The sequence below is a fragment of the Balaenoptera physalus genome (assembly GCF_965194825.1).
Source record: "Balaenoptera physalus genome assembly, chromosome: 6".
Lineage (NCBI taxonomy): Eukaryota > Metazoa > Chordata > Mammalia > Artiodactyla > Balaenopteridae > Balaenoptera > Balaenoptera physalus.
Window position 1 is genome coordinate 10,137,513 of NC_138885.1, and position 24,058 is coordinate 10,161,570.

The 24,058-nt window shown below is 40.2% G+C and overlaps 1 protein-coding gene across 1 annotated transcript in view; it reads right to left on the reverse strand.

Annotated features, from left to right (window-relative positions):
* The window catches only part of CNTNAP5 (contactin associated protein family member 5), an 880,881-nt gene that overhangs the window by 129,155 nt on the left and 727,668 nt on the right, over nucleotides 1-24,058 (reverse strand). The window contains exons 15-17 of the mRNA XM_082465787.1: nucleotides 20,406-20,533; nucleotides 20,059-20,229; nucleotides 8,707-8,925 (exon numbers count right to left, since the gene is read on the reverse strand). Of these exons, the coding sequence (XP_082321913.1) occupies nucleotides 8,707-8,925; nucleotides 20,059-20,229; nucleotides 20,406-20,533 (518 nt within the window). The remainder of the gene's footprint in view (nucleotides 1-8,706; nucleotides 8,926-20,058; nucleotides 20,230-20,405; nucleotides 20,534-24,058) is intronic.

The following is a 24,058-nucleotide window of genomic DNA, read 5'->3' on the forward strand; positions in this document are numbered from 1 at the left end:
CATATGTTAAGTAAAAAAGCAAATGAAAACAAAAGTACAGCAAGCAAGCTGTGGTATAATACATAGAAGTATATTGATTAAGTAAATATATCCACAAATAATAACATTGTATGGTGTTTCTTAAGGGTACTTAAATGTATGTAACTACTTTGATGCCTGGAAAGTGTCATACTGGGCTAATATTGGTCGTCTCTAAGAAAAGCCCTGAGATTATTATTGAATAATTTTACAGCAAACATGTATTCGTGTACTGACTGTATAATTTAAAATAAATATTTTCATTTACTATGTATATCATGCATAATGCTGCTTATCTTTTTTAGAGGCATTTAAGAAATTATTTATTATTTCAAGTTTCAAAAGAAACTCCTTGTTATAGAATTATGTATATCTCTAAAAATTCTTTATTAATATACGTGGTATTTGGATATTAGCAAACACTTTTCCCAGAATCAGCATGTTTGTGCCTGTGGGGTGGGCTGGAGTATGTATGGGTTTTCTGCAAAGACTGTTTTTTTTTCCAAGACTACAGACCAAAAACAAACATTTGCCTTCTTTTTAGCAGAATGGTGGCAGGGCACAAGATTTTGCCCCTTCAGAGCACAATATGGATGTTCTAAGGAAATCCCCGTTTGGTTATTATTTGCAATTCAGAGGGAGGCGAAGGAAACAAGCGAGCAATTGAATTGTGCCTGTTTCCGTTGCCCACAGAACTGTGGAGCACTAGGGAACTAGTTCCACCACAGTTCAAGGTGGCTGATGTAGTGTCCAACTGTCTTGCTAAAGAAGCCTCTGAATTATTGCTTTGAATCTCATTTGGAGATGCCCCTGAGAGAATATCAAGATGATGGGGCAGGCATTTGCAGCAACATGGATGGACCTAGAGATGATCATACTAAGTGAAGTAAGACAGAAAGAGAAAGACAAATATCATATGATATCACTTATATGTGGAATCTGAAAAAATGATACAAATGAACTTATTTACAAAACAGAAACAGACTTACAGACATAGGAAACAAACCTATGGTTACCAAAGGGGAAATGTGAGGGGGCAGGGATAAATTAGGTGTTGGGATTAACATATACACACTATTATATATAAAATAGATAAACAATAAGGACCTACTTCATAGCACAGTGAACTCTACTCAATACTCTGTAATAACCTATATGGGAGAAGAATCTGAAAAAGAATGGATATATCTATATGTATAGCTGAATCACTTTGCCATACACCTGAAATTAACACAACATTGTAGACCAGCTACACTCTATCATAAAATAAAAATTAAAAAAACAAAAAAACAAAAAAACGTTCTGTCAAATTATTTAAAAAAAAAGATGATGGGGTAGGAAAGTCTGCCATAATCCTCATCACAGAGTCTGGAATAGTGACAGGAGCCAGTTTGACCAGATGAGTCCCATCTCCCGTCTCGCAAAGATGAGAGCACAGTAATCCCTCACTTTGCTTCCTTCTGCCACCGTTTTTGAAGATGAAAAATCACTGAGAAAATCACTATCAAAACCAGCCTTAAATCACCCTCCTTGCAAGAGCAACTGGATAAGAAATATCATAGGAGCTCCAGGTCTCTTCTAGAGTCAGCGGAGAAGCAAATTGCTTCTTCCAGGCTGGCTGCCAGGCCAAGTCATTGCCCAGATGACAGCAGCTTCAGGATTTCCTGGAAGTTGGGGCCCCTGGAAATCACTCTAATTAGTTTTCTCCAGGGAGGCCCTGCTGAGAACAGAGATTCCCTCAGAAGCTGAACCACAGACCCATTCAAGGAAATACGTCGATAAAGTAAAAGTCTATAAGCTATAAGAATTTTCCCTAATAGTCCCACCTGCCCTAGAGTGATTTTATGGTTGAGCTCAGGAGACCCGGACATACAGAAGGAGCCTACAATTCACTAACGGGATGGTAACAGTGGCAATTCATGGTTAACACTTCTCACAATCCAGTCTACTAACATTGTCCTGACTTTCTGAGGCATGTGTGCAGTAATCACTTGGGGTTCTTTCTTATTCTAGCTTCTTTTGTGGAAGTGATGGCTGCCATATGACTAGGGATATGTCATCAAATGTGGGAAGCAACTCTCTGTTATCAGAAAAATTAGCTGAAACTTGGAAATAAAGCAAAAAATCATGGATAACATTTGTCCAGTGGAGATGCAGATAATTTCTTTCCAGCGTAACAGATAACTGCGAAGATGGTCTGGTGAGCAACGGTTTCATATTTAAATCTACAACTTTATTGTAACTTTTTTGTTGTTAAATTCTCCATACATATGCCAGCTTTTTAGATGTTCTCTGAACTGATCATGACATCTTAATGGCTTCCTCATTAATTAGAGTGAAATAAAATCTTTGACTCATGTTTATTTTCTATTCGTCTGAAACTCATTTTAGCTTTTGGATGATTAGATTTTAACACACGCTACCAGGATCAGTTAAAATGGTGCTACTTATCATTAGAAAATATGAAACTTATGGAAAGGTCTTAATCGCACAGTACACAATAACTGGGGCTAATAATAATAATAACATAACAATAAAATACTAAGATATCTACAGAACTTTTAGTCTTTTGTAAAGATGATGATTGAAGAGGAGTCGGCCAGGTAGATCAAGGGTGGGGTTGCCCATCCTAGTTTGAGAGTCAGGACCATCAAGAGAGTGTGAATCAAAAAATGCAAACTCCACTCTAAGGAAGCAATTGAATTTAAAAGGTGTTTTGGAGAAGAAAGTGGGAGAAAAGGAGGCATTCTTTTATGGTTAATTCTTGGGAGGAATGAAAAATAAATTTCTCTTAAAAAATTACTTTGATTAAAAAATGTGTGTGTGTGTGTGTGTGTGTGTGTGTGTGTATTGCACAATTCATCCAAGTGATTGTGCCCCAGGTAGGGTTCTCCAGCAAACAGGCTGTGAGATGAAGTTAAAGGGGCAGGATGTTTTTCAGGGGGAACCATTGGGAACCACACTTTTGAGCCAGAGAGGCAGGAAGCAGAAGTGGGCAAAGGAGTGAGCTCTGGCGCAGGCCTGACAGTCTAGAACAGCCCCACAGAGAGTGCTGGAGCTAGACAAGTCCATCAGAGATGTGCTTCCTTGGGCCAAAATGGTTGTGCCTTTGTACCCTGGACTCAAGTGATTATTGTCTGTGGACCTCCCTGGAAGGACGGGACCTTGTCCTGAAGAGATGCAGTAGCTGAAGGGGCAGACAGAGGGAGACTGTCTTCCAAGAGCAATCCCAGCAGCAGGGTCTTCTTGAATGGGGTCCTGGGCAGGACATCCTAGAGTCTATGCAGGTTCCTAAGCCTCTCTACACAGGCGGGGCGTGAGACGACCCTCCCCCTTCAGCCTGAGACATGGATGGTGAAGCAGGAAGCTGAATTAAAACATGGCACCTCTCTCCTCTTCTACAAAATTGCCTTCCCCAACTCAAGTGGCTCTGAAGCCAAATCCTTTTCTCTCTGAATCAGAAGAAACTTGGTAACACAATGAGAGCCGAGTGTAAATCTGCCAATAACATGTTCAAAGAGTTCTGACTACATTTTCTTTCCCACCATTGTTCTGCTCCAAGGCTTTCTCACCTCCTCCTCTGAGTCATCAACTTTGTCGCCAGAGCCTTGGAGAAATGCAAACAGGTTATAGGCAGCGTTGCAGCATCCGTATGCCAGGCTGGGCCTACTCTCTTCTAAACTGGAGCTTCCCTGGTTGTCCTGGTTACAACAGCTCAATGGCGCCTTGGCTTTGGAAAAGACACAACAACTTCTCACCTCCCTCAGCTTGGGTCCTTGAACATCCAGAGTGTACTGTTTTATTTTCCAGAAATATCTGGCTTGAATTTCGTTTTATAATTATCACCCGAGCTCCACATGAATGGTGCTGTCCTAATGTTTTCTTTCTTTACTGAGTCACAGATTTTGATGACTGGCAGTGCCAGAGTAACTAGAATGACTGCTTCTACCGTTGAGTTTTTGTGTGGTCCAAATCTCAGGGCTCTTCTCCCTGGGCTACATGAGAACATGACGCCATGTTGTACCTGTCTTCAAAAAAAGATAGTATGCTTTGAGATGTGTTTTGTCAAAGGCAGAATGAAAACTTAAAAAAGTGAAACTGTACAAGAAAATTGTACATTCTCCTTCAATGGCCCATTACCAATCTAATGCGGCCAGTATAGGATGACATGAGCTTCAATTAAAGCGTAAGAGATTGTAGATAAACATTGCCAAAAGGGTTTTGGAATATTAGGGGGCAGAAAATACTAACATGGGCTATGGGAATGGGTTCATTGTACTCAACTCTCAACATTTTCAAGATGAGACAAAATTTTGTGGAAGGGGTCATTTAATCATTCACTTCTCTGAAAATAAAAAGAACCAGTGTTCTTTCAAAGCACTTTCAAGCTCTAAGAACCTGATTTTGTGGAGCAGAAGTGGTGTTGGGGGAAAAAAATGCATGAGGAAGCAGGTGGCTCTTCCTCATTTTCTTTTTTCTTTCATTGTAGAAGCATTGAGTGACTGCCACTTGGTAGGTAACAAGGAAGCAAAGCATTCACGGGACTTGCACGCTAGTGTTCTGAGGTCTCCTAAAACTTCTTAAACGAATCAGGACACTTTCTCTTATTTAACTACTATGGGGAATATCAGAAATAATGTATTATTTTTTTTTACTAAGACGATTCAAGTATACTTGACATATTAGTTAACTCTGAAAAAATAAACTTGTTGGTAAATCAGACCTTATCATCAGAAATGTATAGGATGCTGAAAAGACAATGTCTTTACCTTTTGTTTCACCATTGACATCCTCCGTGCACAATGGTTTTATGTAACAAATATGCTAAAAGGTGATTTTCCAGTTCTTCCTTAACATGAAAAGGATGTGTATCTCCTCCTGTGCTTTGAGACACAGTACGTCTTCCAGACAGAAAACTCTGCTGGCCTGTCTCAGGAAAGCCATCCTTGTGGGGCATTAGCAAGTGTAAATATAAGTGACTATTCCACAGAGAGACTCTAGCAGTTTCTGAAGTGTCAGGGCAGAGAGCAAATGAGAGCCACCTTTCCTGATTTCACTGCTGACCTCGCCTTGGACATGCTTCACCTGAAAATAGTAATAATAATTCCCAACCAGTGTGGAAGCAGGAGAAGCACTGTGGGTAGGGGGGAAATGGCTTCAACTTTATGATTTACCAAGTCAGTGAAATACTTTCCCCAAAGAGTTCTAAGTGGGAGTTACTTCAGTTTATTTTGACACAAATAAAGCAGCTGAGCCAAAAAAAAAAAAGAAAAAAGAAAGAAAAAGAAATAAGGTCCATAAAGGGCCAAAAAGATAAGAAGAAAGTAAAGCAACACAAAAACGAGACTCACAGGCTCACAGCTTTACAAAATGTCCATTCTATAATTGCAACATATTTGGAAAGATGGGGTGTCAGATTTGGGGACAAAGAGATATTTTCCTTGCTGTTACATCCACATGGGCATGAGGGTAAGGATGATTGTCATGCTTAATATACAGGTGGAGATGGGACATCCTCAAGTTGTAAGGGATCAGTTACCAGACTCATCAATTTCATTCTGCAAATAATAAAGACAATGAATCCACTTAGGCTAGTTGTTTTTCTACCAGGGTCCCATGGCCTGTTGGCAGTTGACCTGGAGTTCTTACCCAGATCTCTTCATTTCATTTTCAGCCATAAGTGCTAGTTCTTGGATTTCTCTTGCCTCTTCCTCGTATTGACTTGAAAAGCCAGTAGGGAAGAGCAAAGCAGTGGGATGATACTGCCAAGAGTTTTAAAGCTGAAACTACCCCAAGCTTGCAGTGCGCATTTCAGATGCTCTGTGTTATGAAGTTTCTCCTACTCTATTCAAGAAATGTGCCCAGTGAAATGGCATGGTTGCAATTGTCCCTAACTATCAGGGAAATAAAAGCTTGAAGTTAAAATATTGATTCTGGGAATCCAGCATGCATTGACTCAGGTATAAGCACTTCAACTTGTCACATTCCAATGACAGGGACAGTGCTAAGAAGATATATCCATTCTATAAAATTCAACCTGTTTCTGGTACTCGGGAAGCACTCACAAGCAGAGCAGCAATGCCAGTGATTACCATGCTTGAACGACGCTCTGTTTTGATTGAAAGATCCTTCAGAGGTTAAAGGTATCTAGATAGACATATCCAAATTAATATTTAAGTACTGTCACCATCAATCTATCCCGGTAAAAATAGATAATGAACAAGGACCTACTGTATAGCACAGGGAACTATACTCGATAACCTATGTGGGAAAAGAATCTGAGAAAGACTGTATATAGGTATATGTATACGGAATCCCTTTGTTGTACACTTTAAATTAACACATTGTAAATCAAATATACTTCAATTTTAAAAAATTTTTACAAAGCACAATGCAATCATATCTTTTTCTGCCTAGCAAATATCAAAATCGAGTGACTCAAATTTTCTGAATGATAGAGAATGCAATTCGTCATTTTGGCTGCTCTAGCTAAGTAGAGACCTTTTTTTTTTAAACCATTGAATCATACAAACTGGAAATATTGGGACTTCAATTTTTTTGGTCACCTGACACTTCTAAACAGGTTGAACACTAAAAAACAAAATTCAAACCAACAGACTAAAATGGCCTCCAACAGCACGTTTTTCTTCTTCAAGTACATTAAGACAAGTTCAATAAAGCAGAGTACCATCTGAGATGGAGCCTATTGGAAAGAAACATACCAGAAGCAGGTGCTCTTGCTGCAGCTGACCTTGGCTCCAGCTAGAGCAAGGTATCTCTCCAGACCCATAGCCATGCTCTTACTCATTGCATTTGTGATCAATTAACAGAAACATCTAGAGATAAAAACCCGCAAGGAAACAAAGCTGCCTCTTTTCCCTTTCGACTTGCACAAAGTTTGTCACATATTCAGGCCATATGATAATTTCATAACTACATGAAATTTGCATGAAGGGATTAAAAGAATTCCATCTTTATATACACCTTTCAGCCAGAAAGATTCATCAGTACTGCCTGAAGATAAATTAAACTTTGGCATGGAATATAATTTATGATAATTGCAAACTACTTGAATTGATTACACCAAAAAAGACATTAAACATTGATGACTAGCAAACTTACTCAGAGCAATGAAATGTGATGTTTAAATAGAATGAAAACATCAATATAAATTTAAAAAATATATTTTAATACTAAATCATATCACTGATGTAGGTTAATTAAGTGAATACTTTTTCACCATAAAAACATTTTTAATCACTTATATCTTAGCTTCTGATGGACAGGTAAAACATGATAGATGAAGAAAGAAATATGATTCCTGTTGGAAAGAGAGATTACATATTCTGTTACTTCTTTTCTTTTGGCTGGTGTGTTCTTAGTGACAGCTTTCCTCAGAGTTAAAAGTTGCACAAACCCAAACTTAAAGGAAGCAAGTAAGAAACACCCATTGATTGCTGATGGCATTTCATTACTAGCAGTAAAGCTATGGTAGTGTGAGAGTTGGTAAAATAAATACATAAGGAAAGAAAATTAAATCTGGGTATACTGGCAAATTTTGGAACTAATTTATGCTACTCTTCTAAGCATCTGAACTTTAAGTTTTATGTAAGAGCAGTGTCTTGGTTTTGATAATAATACAATATCCCTTACATTTACAGCTCTATTTTGTCTTTAAAGCTTTATAAGCCCTGCTCAACCTGCTTTCAGAAAATCCTTTCTAAACTGTAGCTATAAGGCGGACCCTTCCTACCTGGACTAATATGGCTAAATTCTCTCTCCCTCTCTCTTTCTGCCTCTTTGTCTCTCTCACACAGCACACACACACACACACACACACACACAGAGTGAGCTCTTTGAAAAGAAGTTTCATTGCACAAGTAATCTTTCAACTCCCACCACCTGACAAGGTGCCTGATTTGTTTTAGGTGCTCACTGACTGCTTATGGAATGAATGAATGATTCAGTGAATGATGTTTGAGCCTTCCCAGGCCCTATTGCCAGCAGTGGTAGCCAGTTCAGAGGAACAACTTATCTAAAGGTTGATTCTGAGTCTCACGGTGGAAATGACCAGTGGAGAGACGTCTGCTTAGGGACCAAGGCTGCTTTTCTCTGCAAGTTATCAGGCAGCCGCCTAAGTGACGTGATTTCAGGGAGTATCAAAGAAGCTCCTAGTTTAAAAACCAATAGCTCCCTCCCCCACCATATTACTGATGCTCCAAATCCCTTGGAGATTCTGTAATGTATTTCATTACATGGTTATCAATAATTATCAGAAGTCAGGTATCACTAGGAAGGGTGAATGGTAGCCTACTGACTTACAGTCAACTTCTAATAAGGTTTAAATAGCTGATACATCCTTTTTCCAAGAGTAGGTTTTGATTATAGGGATGAAAGGTAATAGAGGTTCCTGGACATCTGAAGATATACTATGTACAAGGAGAAAAGATACAAATAGAGTTTGAGACCCACTCAAACTTTGCTAAGCGATGACATAATCTTCCATTGTTATAGCTACTGAATCTAGTAAGGAAGAATCTGTGAAATTATGTTTATAATTATAAATGCCTTATGAAATATTTTAATCATTTCCCAGGTCTAAAATAAAATAGTAATTTTCCTTGGTCCTGGTTCCACAGTGGTCTTGTAGGGTTTTTAGCACACAGGGCACCTTAAGATGTCCCCTACCTACAAACAGCTGGCTGTTGAGCTGTAACCGGAAATGGCCCTCTTCTGAGGTCTCCCTGGTCATCCTCGGGAGGTTGTCCACCTGGAGTGAGGTCTCCTTGAGGTTCCTCTCGGCCCAGACATAATGCCATTGGTTGTCATTCAGAGGAGAAGAGGACCGGACTATGAGTTCTATGGGGCCATTCCCAACATCAATGGCAAAAGTGACCTCGGAAGGAGCTGAAACCAAAAAGGAAAGAGGTAGAGAGATGGAGTTGTCAGTGCATTTAGGACACAAGCATACCCTGAATGAATGATAAAAATGATCGTACATCAACAGCTAGGTAGCGAGGCCTTCAGATTAAATCCCTGCAGTATTAAAATTACCATTAATGGTAGTAACTACCAACTACTAAATCTTAAGCTCTTTTTTTGTCCCAGTTGGTTCTCATTGTGAGAATTCAAGAAACAGGATAGGGAACAGTGTCACTGATGCTGATCTGACAAAATGCATCTGCTCCAAGGTTCTGGGTTTTCTGGATCTGTTCTGACTTCAACTGTGTCCTCATGGACAGCTATAGACACTTGGTTAGCTAAGCAGCTACACTCCTGCAAGGAGAAGACCACACCCTGGGAAGTCCAGTGCTTGGTATTATTCATTATGCATATTATAATAATGTATTTCATATATATATATAAAACATATTATTATGTGTATTATATATATTATTATTCTATAATGGATTATTTCATCAATACATATGATACAAGAATTCATGCTATTCCTATGACTTTTTTTTAAAAGGAGGCTCAGAAATTTTAAGTGCCTTGTCTGCATCACTGCAAGTGGCAGTGTCTAGGAACAAACACAACCCTATCCCCCCAACTCCCCATGCGGGGCTCCTTCCATGACCCTTTCTGCCTTTCTATAGCAATCTGCTTATCGTACAAGACAGGAAAGAGCCAGTCAGGGTTAATGTTACCTGTGATGATGATGATGATGACAGGAAGATAACAGTGGTGGCCATGATGGTGATAGTTGTGGTGGTGATGGTGACGGTGGTGGTGATAGGGATGATGATAGTGATGGTGATGGTAATGGAGGTGATGGTGATGGAGGTGATGGTGATGGTGGTGATGGTGATGGTAATGGTGGTGATGGTGATGGTAATGGAGGTGATGGTGATGGAGGTGATGGTGATGGTGGTGATGGTGATGGTAATGGAGGTGATGGTGATGGTGATGGTGATGGTGATGGTAATGGTGGTGATGGTGATGGTGGTGATGGTGATGGTGATGGTGGTGATGGTGATGGTGATGATGGTGATGGTGGTGATGGTGATGGTGATGGTGGTGGTGGTGATGGTGGTGGTGATGGTAATGGTGGTGATGGTGATGGTGGTGATGGTGATGGTAATGGTGGTGATGGTGATGGTAATGGAGGTGATGGTGATGGTGATGGTGATGGTAATGGTGGTGATGGTGATGGTGGTGATGGTGATGGTGATGGTGATGGTGGTGATGGTGATGGTGGTGATGGTGATGGTGGTGATGGTGGTGATGGTGATGGTGGTGATGGTGGTGATGGTGATGGTGGTGATGGTGATGGTGATGATGGTGATGGTGGTGATGGTGATGGTGGTGATGGTGGTGATGGTGATGGTGGTGATGGTGATGGTGGTGATGGTGGTGATGGTGATGGTGGTGATGGTGATGGTGATGGTGGTGATGCTGATGGTGATGGTGGTGATGGTGATGGTGGTGATGGTGATGGTAATGGAGGTGATGGTGATGGAGGTGATGGTGATGGTGGTGATGGTGATGGTAATGGAGGTGATGGTGATGGTGATGGTGACGGTGATGGTGGTGATGGTGATGGTGGTGATGGTGGTGATGGTGATGGTGGTGATGGTGATGGTGATGGTGGTGATGGTGATGGTGATGGTGGTGATGCTGATGGTGATGGTGGTGATGGTGATGGTGGTGATGGTGATGGTAATGGAGGTGATGGTGATGGAGGTGATGGTGATGGTGGTGATGGTGATGGTAATGGAGGTGATGGTGATGGTGATGGTGATGGTAATGGTGGTGATGGTGATGGTGGTGATGGTGATGGTGATGGTGGTGATGGTGATGGTGATGATGGTGATGGTGGTGATGGTGATGGTGATGGTGGTGATGGTGGTGGTGGTGGTGATGGTAATGGTGGTGATGGTGATGGTGGTGATGGTGATGGTAATGGTGGTGATGGTGATGGTAATGGAGGTGATGGTGATGGTGATGGTGATGGTGATGGTGGTGATGGTGATGGTGGTGATGGTGATGGTGATGATGGTGGTGATGGTGATGGTGGTGATGGTGATGGTGATGATGGTGATGGTGGTGATGGTGGTGGTGGTGGTGATGGTAATGGTGGTGATGGTGATGGTGGTGATGGTGATGGTGATGGTAATGGAGGTGATGGTGATGGTGATGGTGATGGTAATGGTGGTTATGGTGATGGTGACGGTGATGGTGGTGATGGTGATGGTGGTGATGGTGATGGTGGTGATGGTGATGGTGGTGATGGTGGTGATGGTGATGGTGGTGATGGTGGTGATGGTGATGGTGGTGATGGTGATGGTGGTGATGGTGATGGTGATGATGGTGATGGTGGTGATGGTGGTGGTGGTGGTGATGGTAATGGTGGTGATGGTGATGGTGGTGATGGTGATGGTGATGGTGGTGATGGTGATGGTGATGATGGTGATGGTGGTGATGGTGATGGTGATGGTGGTGATGGTGGTGGTGGTGGTGATGGTAATGGTGGTGATGGTGATGGTGGTGATGGTGATGGTAATGGAGGTGATGGTGATGGTAATGGAGGTGATGGTGATGGTGATGGTGATGGTAATGGTGGTGATGGTGATGGTGACGGTGATGGTGATGGTGATGGTGGTGATGGTGGTGATGGTGATGGTGGTGATGGTGATGGTGATGGTGGTGATGCTGATGGTGATGGTGATGGTGGTGATGGTGATGGTGGTGATGGTGATGGTAATGGTGGTGATGGTGATGGTGGTGATGGTGATGATGGTGGTGGTGATGGTGATGGTGGTGATGGTGATGGTAATGGAGGTGATGGTGATGGTGACGGTGATGATGGTGATGGTGGTGATGGTGATGGTAAAGGTGGTGATGGTGATGGTGGTGATGGTGATGGTGGTGATGGTGATGGTAAAGGTGGTGATGGTGATGGTGGTGATGGTGATGGTGGTGATGGTGATGGTAATGGTGGTGACGGTGATGGTGGTGATGGTGATGGTAATGGTGGTGATGGTGATGGTGGTGATGGTGATGGTGGTGACGGTGATGGTGGTGATGGTGATGGTGGTGATGGTGATGGTAATGGTGGTGACGGTGATGGTGGTGATGGTGATGGTAATGGTGGTGATGGTGATGGTGGTGATGGTGATGGTGGTGACGGTGATGGTGGTGATGGTGATGGTGGTGATGGTGATGGTGGTGATGGTAATGGAGGTGATGGTGGTGATGGTGATGGTAATGGTGGTGATGGTGATGGTGGTGATGGTGATGGTGATGGTGGTGATGGTGACGGTGATGGTGGTGATGGTGATGGTGATGGTGGTGATGATGGTAATGGTGGTGATGGTGATGGTGGTGATGGTGATGGTAATGGTGGTGATGATGATGGTAATGGTGGTGATGGTGATGGTGGTGATGATGATGGTGATGGTGGTGATGGTGATGGTAATGGTGGTGGTGGTGATGGTGATGGTGGTGATGGTGATGGTAATGGTGGTGATGGTGATGGTGGTGATGGTGATGGTAATGGTGGTGATGGTAATGGTGGTGATGGTGATGGTGGTGATGGTGGTGATGGTGATGGTGGTGGTCATGATGATGGTGGTGAAGGTGATGTAGTGATGGTAGTAGTGAGGATGGTGGCGATGGTGATGGTGGTGATAGTGGTGATGGTGGTGGTCATGGTGATGATGGGGATGGTGACAGTGGTGTTATCACCATTAACAGAGAAAGAGAGAAGTAGCAGCAGCACAGTAGTACCACACACTCTGAGGAGCACTGTACTAAGCAGTGCCCATAGAGTCTCTCATTTTAATCCTCAAAGCAACTCTATGAGAAAGGTCTCATTTCTATGCCCATTTTATGGGTGAGAAAATGAAAGTTCAGAGAAATAGAAATAATTTGCTTTAAGTTGCCTTGATAGTAAGTAGAATCTGACTCCAAAAGTATAATCTCCATCTTTTTTCTCTATTTTAGTATATCTTCTTGTATTTTCTTTTATTATGTAAGAATTCTAAATCTGAAGGATGTGGAGAGGTAAATTATAAATTGAAGTTGAGGGGAAGACAGTCCCCTCTCAGGAACAGGAGTCTTCATATTCCAGACCTTCCCCTCCTTATCAGCACCTTGTGATGGCCCCCCTCCTTTACACCCGAGATAGGACATGTGTATTTCTTTGACAAGGTCATCAACTAACAGATCTGAATATTCAGCAATACCAAAGGTCAGTCATCACCCTGGACCACTACTTCCTCAGCCTTTAAACCCTAACAGAAAGCCAGCCTTGGTATAAGAAGCCCCCAATATGCAGAATTTCAAGTAGCAGAGAGTTTGAATTGTTTTGCTTCCTGGTGAATGTGAGCCCTGACCACAGAGAGAGGCAATAAGATAGAAGCTTTACAAATGGGATTTGAGACATGGACTCTGGCACCCCCAAGACCTGAGGTAAGTTTTCGAGCTTGTCACCTCTTACTCTTCTCCTTTGTAAAATGGGAAAAAAAACAATACCTAATTGTCAGGTTGTTTATAAATTCGTCCTGACAAATTTCTTAGAACTGTGCCTGGCGTGTAGGATGTACTCAACAATGATAGCTATTGTTATTATTATCATCACCGTGGCATGGTTCACCAACCCAGGTCAGTTGTCTTTGGCTCCTAAACCCACGCATTAACGGAAACAGAATTGAAGGGAGCAAATCAGATTCAACAATTGCAAGATTAAATAAGAGTGAAGTTGGCCCTTTGAGCCATTGCCTGTTTCTTATCAGGCCACCAATGCTACCTTGCAGCCCTGCTTATCTTGAGACCAAATAAACAATTACTGAGATATTGAGCACAAACTTATTTCTCTCTAAAAACATAGGTAAAGACTCTTGAGGTTGAAGGGGAGGAATGCTAAAGATTTTGCTAAAAGCCTTCCTGCAAAGCTGGTCTTGCGGATATCCAGTTCCACGCAGACAGCACGTCTCTGTGGAAGGAAGGCTTGCTCCACTGCTGTGATGGCCTGCCACCCCCCGTCACCACTACCTCCTTGTTAGTTTCTGGTCTGCACTTATCTCTGCCCCAATATTTATCCCTCTGTTGTATAATGATCTGTTTATGGTCTGTCTCCCCAGCTAGTCTGCAACCTGTAGATGAACATCTCATTCATTGGACACCCAGAACCTAGGATTGGGCCTTGTATACAGGAAGCTCCCATCAAACTAAAATTTCATTCATTAAAATGTTACCCTGCACATACTAAATGCAATTTTTAAATTTTCTTTAATTTTTTTTTTTTTTAGTTTTATACCAAGGTGTTAGGTTCCTTAAAAACCTTCTAAAATTATTATTATTTAACTTTATTCAATTTACTATTAAAGACCCACTATGTTCGACTCACTCCTCCTAGAACTAGGGGAGAATCAGTGAAATGTAATAATAATAGCTAACATTTATTGAGCGCTTACCATGACCCAGGCACTCTGCTAAGCATTTTTCATGAATCAACTCCCTACAATCCTATGAGAAAGGTAATATTTTACAGAGGAGGGAACTGACCCACAGACAGCTGAGAAGCTGCTCCAACCGAGAGGGGGCAGAGTCAGGATTTAAATGCAGGTGATGTGTCTCTGGAGCTCACTTTTTAACCCACTTGTCCTATGAGAAAACCACGATCCCCAAAACCTATGCAGTCCCTACCGGGCAGTCAAAGCTAGATATATAATATGGGTGCCTGGAAAAAACTGAATGAAAATAAATGTAAGTACATGATGATACCTCCAACACTGCCTAGTGACTTGGTGGACAGGACACCCGAGGCCACCATCAACTAGATCTCATTTGCTGGGGGGATGGGCATAGCTCAGTGGTTCTAAATGGGAAAGCTGGAGGCCCAGTGGCAGCATTACCTCTATCATGAATTTACCCTCTTCTTCCCCCAACTGTCTGAAAAATATCCTCCCTTAACATTTACACCCTGTGGTTCAAGACAAAGCGAAGGAGTCACTGGAGCCTTTCAGTGGGTTTTTACCCAGCCAGGGCCTGTGCTAAGCAGAGATGAATGAAACAAAATGAGCTCATGGTGTGCTTTTGAGCAGATTGACCAAGAAGGGGCATGTCAAGTGGAGGAACCTGCCACAAGCACGAGAGATTGTACACCAAGTGCTCCTAGAAGATGAGAAGACGCCTTCTAAGGCTCCTGTACAATGCTCTTCCTTCCTCAAACTGTGACACCATCTCTGTGTTCTCAGCGCTACACAGGTCAGGCATGTGAGATGTCTCAGGCACCATAATGGAATAAAGAAGAAGATGCAAGGCCTTAATGTAGTCTCCTAACCTCTCTGACCTCCCATGTATTCATCTGTAGAATGAGAAGTAAATGAAATATTGTTAAACATTTTTGGAGACATGGACTCTTGGAGGAGCTGATGACAACTGTGGCTCCTATTCCAGAAGAAAAGCACACACAGTTTTGCATTAAGCTGTAAAGACCTGCTGAATGTCCTATGCCTCAAAACATGGAGGAAGATCACACTATTTTCTCACCTTCTAACATTCTTGGCTCTTAAGACAGTTTTGCAAAGCAGAGTAGGGAGTTGTTCGAATGAACAGAGAATTGAATCCTGGATTCTGAATCTTACTGGGTGATGCTGGGTGTGTTATTTACCCTCTCAAGGCTCACCTTCCTCATCTGCATATTGGACTGTGAGTTGAATACGAAAATCATAATGCAGTATCTTCATGATTATAGATGAGATTATTTGAAAACAAAATTAAATAATGAATATAAAACATTCAGTACTATGTCTAAGTAGAGTACTCAACCATTCAGTATAAATGTAATTATTATTAGAATTAATCTTTCCTATTCTTGAGGATCTGAGGATTGTATCTTCAAGTTACCATCACAGTTGGTAATATTATTGATATGATACATCAGAAAGTCAGAACTCAAATTTCTAGATATATAGATATAGATGAGGCTATAGATATAGATATAGATATAGAGATAGAGATAGAGATAGAGATTTAGTTGTTCCTCCATCCCCTCTCCCCTCTCTACCAAGAGGACAAACATTAATCACCTGGAGACAACGTTAGACCCTATCAGCCTCGAGATGCCACCAGAAGAATCTACATAACAAACTTGACTAACTAGCCTTTATCTCTACTTTCGAAGCCTAAAACTGCTTTCCTTTATCCTATTATTTCTCCAAAAATGTATTGTTCTCTTTTTAAGATGTCATATGAACTGGAGTTCTAAGCCACGTCGTTGAGTCACTCATTTCCTCTGGGTATCTCCCATCCCTACATGAGGTATACATGTTAACAAACTTCTGTTTGTTTTCCCTCTTGTTATTCTGTCTTTTATCACATGGTTCTCAGCCAAGAACTCAGACTTTTAGGAATGAAAATGACTTTTTTTTCCCCTACAGGCTTTAAGGTCAGCTAGCTGCCCCTACCACCCAAGGGGTAAGGCTGGGCTCTGGCAAAACCATTCTGAAATCTTTACTTCCCTGTCTAGAGGCATTTGTTCCTAGGTAGTCAGAGGAGTTGCATATCAGGAGGATTGTGTGGACAGCTGGCAAAGAAGTGCTTTCCCACCAGCTGAAATGTGGCTCCTTCTTGAGGGAAAGATAGCCTTGATGGAAGTAGAGATTCAGAAGTCAGAGCAGGGAGAGAAATAAATTAGACCACTGCTAACATTTGTTAAACTCCTGAATCCAACCAGAAATAAAGTGCCCCACCAATTCCGGATTTGGTCACGTGTCCTGGTACCAATAAATTCCCATCCTTGTGTCTACTGGTTAAGATTGAATTTTCTTTTAATTGCAGCCAAATGCATCTGATTGACATACAGGCATCGACAATTCCATTTTCATAAATAAGCACTGAAGGGGTGAGGAACTTGCTCACAATTAGAGTTAGAGAAACAGAAATTAGAATCCACATTGGGTTCTAACAAGTAGCCTCTTTCTGCTATGCCATACTGATCTCAACAGCCATTTCCTTCTGATCCCCTATCCACTCCAAAATATCTGTTTCAACCTGCACAGTCTTTGTGAGCTAATTGTCAAAATAGCTATTTTTTTCTCAGTCTCATTTGAAACAAATCCATTAAGACTTGAGGACATAATGAAACATCTTGTCTTTCATAGAATATGGACTAATCTTAAAGCTACAAAATTCAAATGTCTTAGTTGGAGGTGACCCAGAAAGAAATAAACTGAAAATTTTATGTAAACTTCTTGTTCCCTGTCCAACAATTTGGATACATCAATTTTGAAAACTTCTGTTCGGATAGTTACAGAGGAATACTCCTTGGGGATGAGGAAGAGATCTACTTGAGAAATCTACTACATTTACGTGAAGGCCATTTTCTTTCTAAGAAGCTGATCTGTAGAGGAATCTTACTATGAACACTTTAGGGTGAAAATTCCATCTGTGTAAAAGACATAGGTTGAGTGCAGCTGTTAGCAAGAAATGAAAGATAAGCCCCATTTGTTTGTTTGTTTTTCCTTTTAAATAATAATAATAAAACAAAATATTTTGAAAATTTTGAGGCCTCGTATTTTAAAAAAGTTTATACAAAATCTTTCTCTTTCAAAAAATACATATTCTCTGATCCGGTGAAAAAGTGTGCGTTGAACAATGACATCAATGGATTTTAATTTTTTATCCAATTTAATACCACTTGCACTGAAAACATTTTTGTGCAACCCAAAGGACAAAATATAATATGAGGAAGTACAAACAAATTGGACACTGAAATATAATTAACACTAAATCATCACTCATTACCTTGTGATAATATGCCATGACATTTGCTGCTGCTTTAATGAATCGAAAGGCCTTAGGGCCTGATTGTTATTAAATTTACATCGAGGTTATTATATCCATATTATGAAATGGCTGGCACCCAACTCCGCATATTTAAAGCCTGGCCAAGGTAGCTATGAGGGATCTTATTTCACACTAAAGCCACAAGATCTTCCTGCCATTAAGAGTCTAAATCATTGGAGTAAAAGGAGATTACAACTACCAGTTAAAGAGATGCCTTTCCTTGTATTGTGCTGTAGCTGCAGAAGAAACACTTAGCTGCTCTGTGCTCTGCAGGAGACCTGTACACGCACTTCAGCCATCCCCTCCAGCCAGTACTTTTGTCTCTTTTTCTGAAGCTCTCAAATTTCAAAGTTTCTGTTGCTAAGACATTATTACTTAGGTTTTCAAGGGTATTTCATGCTATCACATTATTATTGTAATATGGTCAATTGCCACAATCAAATCATAGAAAACATGCATTTAAAACCAGGTAAATGAGGCACCTAATGAAAAGCGTAAGTCTTCATGGTCACGGCTTTAATAAGGGCAAGATGGCGGGAGCCGTCCCCCTTGTGTATAAGAAAGAAGTGCGTATACTGAATGCAGAGAATCAGAAAACTAGCAAAAGCAACTAAAAGTAGATCTGTTTTTTATTATTGCCACACACCAGTAATTCTAAATAATGTCAGCAGTGAAACATTCCTCCACAAGGGGGGGAAAAAAAAAAAACTTTTGTAGGTTTAAGTTGTAACAAATGCTGATGTTAGTATTAATTTTTAACAATAGGTAAGCTTCAAGTAGTACATTTTATTACCTACCACATATTATATTCAAGAGGGAAGTTAATATAGAGAACTCCTGACGTACCATTGGCTCCTGAACATGCAGACTCAAATATGTGTTTGTTTTTAAGAATAAGAACTCAATTTCTGATTTCCCATTTTTACAGTTACTGTGTTATCATTGTTTAACTCAGATCTCCTGTTGAAACAAGGAATATATACTACCACAGGGGCTGTGAACACAAATTGCACCCAAAGAGAGCTTAAGCAACTCCAAAACCTTAGGAACTCTGTAAGGTTTCACCAAGTAGAATAGTAACCCATGATGAATTTTCTAATAAAAATATTTTAGTGGATTTTTTTTTTATTTCAGAGCTATTTGAAAGTTGCTAACATTGATCGTGAAAAAAGTACATAGAGATTATAGCAATTTCTGGGATTTATTGTAAAATGGGATTTTTATGAATCTCTATCAAATTTAGCCTTATGTTTAAAATCTTTCCTAAAATGTTTATATCTATTGCTTAATGTGAAAAACATTTTAAATTTAAAGTTAATAAAAAGTATCCTTTGATCATTAAGAGAGAAGATAAACGGACAAATCTGCATATACTCTCTTTTGAACATGAACATGCAAAGAATATCAATTCTGATGAACTCACAAATTTGCATAAGTCAAGTCTAAGGAACAGAACTTTTAATGTTACTACTATTACTTGAACAGACCAATATGTAGGTATTTCTCCCTTTTATATAAAAAATTAATGAATGTGATTAAAATTCTTTATTGTATTGTGTTTCTTTTTTGTACTGGAATATTTTTGTTGGCATGATTACATATAAAAGTTCATTAACAGAACACTTCCCCATCTGCATTTGTATTACTTTTCATTTAACTTTATGATTATTTCTTAATATAACTTGTATATAGGAGATGGGATGTTAAAAAATGATCCATGTCCTGACACCAAACTCACTAGATACACCCCTGTTCATGGTGAAGTGGTAGAGAAACAATGGAAATTCTTATTGGTCAGTCACATACTCCTGGTGATGGGAAATAAGCCAAGAAATTACTTGCAGAGAAAAAGTACAACAAAAATTTGACTTCAAGTATAAACAGAATGCAGAATACTAATGTTTTCAGCTTTCCATAGAAATTGCGGTGAAAAAGTTCCGTGGTGTGGAAGCTTAAAAGAATAGGTAATAAATACCCATGGATCAGATAAAAGACACTGTAAATAAATATCTATGGGAATTTTGGGAATGCACTAGTTTGAAGAGAGAATGACTCTTTAAATACGGGTAAGTAATAAATAAAACAAAAAACATAAGGAGGAACTAGAAATTATCATTGTTAATTTGACAGAGGCCCAGGGAGATTAATTTGATAATCTAAATAATACACTAGTTGTTGGCGGCAAAGATAAGATTAAAACTTCTGCTGACCAGTTATATTAAATTCATAAATGAGAACACTTACAGCTTATTTCAAGTCGGATGAAGTCTTTAATGCCAAGGTTTTCTAGGAAAACTCCAGATAAAGCCGTGGTTTTAAAAAAGAAGGAAATGTCAGCACTGAATTCCGCATGGAAAGTAGGAAAGTGGAGGTAAGAGGCTTCTGTATAAAATGATACCGCATTCCAGAAGTGTCCTGCAAATGAAAAAATCCTGAGTATGGTTCATTGTTTTTGAATGGGGTACAAGAAAGCACTGGGCATGTAGATAATTTTCAAGACTGGGGGACACTGCAGGGAAAAAGGATAAGGGAATAAAACATCTTGTGCTTATGTAAGACAGAGAGAAATCTTCTTTCAATTTAGTACTCACGGTCACCATAGCAACGCAAGGGACCAATTCTCCAAGCAGCTTCTGAGTTTGATCTGTTGGTATCAGTGATAACTATCTGAGTGACAGGCAAGTGGTCTTTGAAGGAAAGAAAGCCAGTATCATTTGTCCTGCAAAACATAAATTTAAGAAAAGAGAGGAGAAAATGTGGATAATCTAGGGATTCTTTAACAAGCCTCCTCTTTTCAAAAGTGATCTGGCTGGTTGCTGCAGGGTTGGGGCAGCAGGGGAATAACAGAGGGCCTTTCATCTCATAGGTATGTGTGAAAGTCTGGGATGCCAATTACAAAACCCATGGCCAGCTTCCAAAAACAAGAGCATTTTACATCTTCCTTAAGTCTTTCCAGAAAAGCAGAAAGTTTACAGAGCTTGCTGCTGCTTTTTATAGCTCACAGCATCCCACCTGCCCAATGCAGTGCTGATGGAACATGAAACACTGCCTCTCTTTCCATGAAGAGATTGGCTATCTCAGTAACTAACTTGAAATAAGCATCACAAAGCCACTTAAAATCATTCCAAGGACTTGTTTCAGCCACCTGCCAACAGGTTTTAATCAGTTTAGGATGTTTCTTATCACCTTTTAACTCTAGGTGGTTTGCTGCTTTTTATTTTTTTTCTATGTTTTAGAGATCTTTGTAGTTAATGACTCTGGCTGTGTCTCTGTTAATTACGCAACTAGGAAACTGACTAGTTATCCTTTGACAAGAAAGTTAAAAATGAATGGGGTTAAGCTATCCAAGTTTCCCTTTTTTTTTAACATCTTTATTGGAGTATAATTGCTTTACAATGGTATGTTAGTTTCTGCTTTATAACAAAGTGAATCAACTATACATATACATATATCTCCATATCTCCTCCTTCTTGCGTCTCCCTTTTCTTTGAGTTGTGTTTTTGGACTCATGGTAAGGACACACCATTTTACTGAGAGTAAAAAGGAAATGTAAGTAAGAAACTGGCATTGAATGAATATGCAGTGATTTTGAGCAAGAAATATACTAGGGGAAAAGTAACACACCTATGCAGTGGGTACCATTATTTCCATCACAAATGAGGAAACTGAGGCTAAGAGATATGAGATAACTTGTCTACGGCCACAGGGCAGAAAGGGCAGGGGTCTGGTCACTTGGTGTCTATCTCAACCCTAAGTTTAACAAGTATGCCATAAATATATGTTAATCTGAGCTGAACTGAATTATATAAGGCAGTCTGATAATTGCACATGGGTGGGTTGGACTGTCCAGCTACACAGCCTCAGGTAAGCACAGGATGGATTATCTTGTCTGTTCCTGGGAATTGGGAGACACGGCACCAAGCCACAACAATCAAGGCAAAGTATATGATGCAGCAATTTGTTTATGAGAACACAGAGGAGCAAATTCATATTGGTTTTCTCTGTAGACACAAAGACACCAACATAACACTCAAAAAACACTCAACGGGCTTCCCTGGTGGTGCAGTGGTTGAGAGTCCGCCTGCCGGTGCAGGGGACGCGGGTTCGAGCCCTGGTCTGGGAGGATCCCACATGCCGCGGAGCGACTGGGCCCGTGGGCCACAACTACTGAGCCTGCGCGTCTGGAGCCTGTGCTCCGCAACAAGGGAGGCCACGATGGTGAGGGGCCCGCGCACTGCGATGAAGAGTGGCCCCCACTTGCCGCAACTGGAGAAAGCCCTCGCACAGAAACGAAGACCCAACACAGCCAAAAATAAATAAATAAATAAATAAAAACTAAAAAAAAAACAACACTCAAAATCAATGTTATATTTCATCATCCTTTGCATATTATTTACAGCTCTGAGTCTAGAGACAAAGAAAATAATGTGTCAAACTATGAATTAAGGATGCATGGCAAGATCCAAGTAGTGTGATGAAGTGCTTTAAGGACATAGATTTAGAAGCACACAGATTTGTTCTGAAATCCCGGATCTCCAGTTTCCACCTGCATTAGCTTGGGCAAATTATTTTATTTCTCAGATTCCATAGTATCCTCAGTTGAAAAATGGAGGTAATGTCTATATCACAGAGTTATAGAGAGAATTAAATGATATGATATAGTCACAGTGCCTGATCTATGGTAAATGCTCAAAAATAGTAGTGTTAACACTCATTTGAGCTCTCATTTTTGCCCCTGAATCACTGCAGCCTCAGGCAAGTCAATTTATCTTTTCATACATCCAGCTATGATTCTGTCTTGGAGGCCTCCACACTACACAGAACATTGTGGAAAACTAAATGTTAAGATTAGACATACAACTCCTGAGATCTGTAGAAAAACGCACTAATTCATCTTGGTTATAAAAAAAATCAAAAATTCATCTTGGTTATAAAAAAATCAAATATTCACCTGACAGGTCTATTCACCCAAAATGTAAAGAAATGCACTATGCATTGTCTATAATTTGAGTACCTGTATTTAGAGGCCAATCAAAGGATCTGGAATAAGATTCCTGTGTCTATTTGAAAGCACATCTATGAATGTCACATATACACAGAATAAAATTAGAATCTTCATGTTCTAATACTTTTTCAAGCAGACATTGCAAAGCAAGTTTCAAGTAACCAAAGTGGAATAAAGACCAAACTCCTGTAGAAACTCTACATTACTATAGGATTTTATTTCTCCCCAATTTTTCTTTCATTTTCAAGGTGAAAATGGTAGATTCTGAAGTCTGTCCATCAGTGCCAACCACTGTCTCCCTCATACACTATGGCATCTTGTCTGTATCAATTTGATGTCCTGGCGCCAAAGTGTTGGAATATACAAAATCGCTCCAAGAATAAAAATCTCTTCCAAATAACAGAGAAAAAGAACTTCATATTTAGTTTGATGATGCAGAGCATATTACCAAAAATACTTTTTATATAAAATCTAAAAATCTCTCCAAAGTTGTTTAATGTGGTAGACACAAACTCAAATGCCTACAGGGGCCAGGAAAGTAATAAAAATGAATGAAGCCAGCTTTGTGTTAGGTGATAAATGGGACATGACACACAGCTTCAGTGTCAGGCGGAAAGAGAGAGAGAGAAAGAACAAGAGGAAGACTGGGAGGAAGTAGTATTCTGTCTACAGGAGACGGTGATAGTCATTCCTAACAGGTAATTATGCTCTTCATGAATGTAGGACCAGTGGGCCAGACTGGAATATCAACGTAAAACGTCTCAATTTTTCAAATCTTAGAAATGGATTTAAAATTCTTTAAAAAAAAAAAAAAGTATGGTGGGAATCAACACTGCAATAAAACTGACCAATAAAGCACAGGTGAGGGCTGTGTTCAGCCTACAGGCCACCTGGGCATCAAGGGACTTTGCAAGTTCATTCATGCTCTAGCATCACAGTGAGAAGAGTGTTTGGATTTAATTCAATGTGTGAGCACCAAGGCTGATTCAAACATTTCAAAGTATTAATGGGTAGAATATTTGGGGGGTGGCATAAAAAATGATACAAATTGCAGCTGTAGAGTTGATGTTCTACACACAGTTGTTTTCCTTTGGCTTTTGTATGAACTCGTCTTCTCAAGGGCAAACACTTTACAGACTTTGTCTTCCTTTGGAACAATATACAAGACTCTTCCTAATGGCACAGGGTGCTTATGTACTTATGTACTTATAAAGTACAAAAATGATTGTGTGGTAGTGG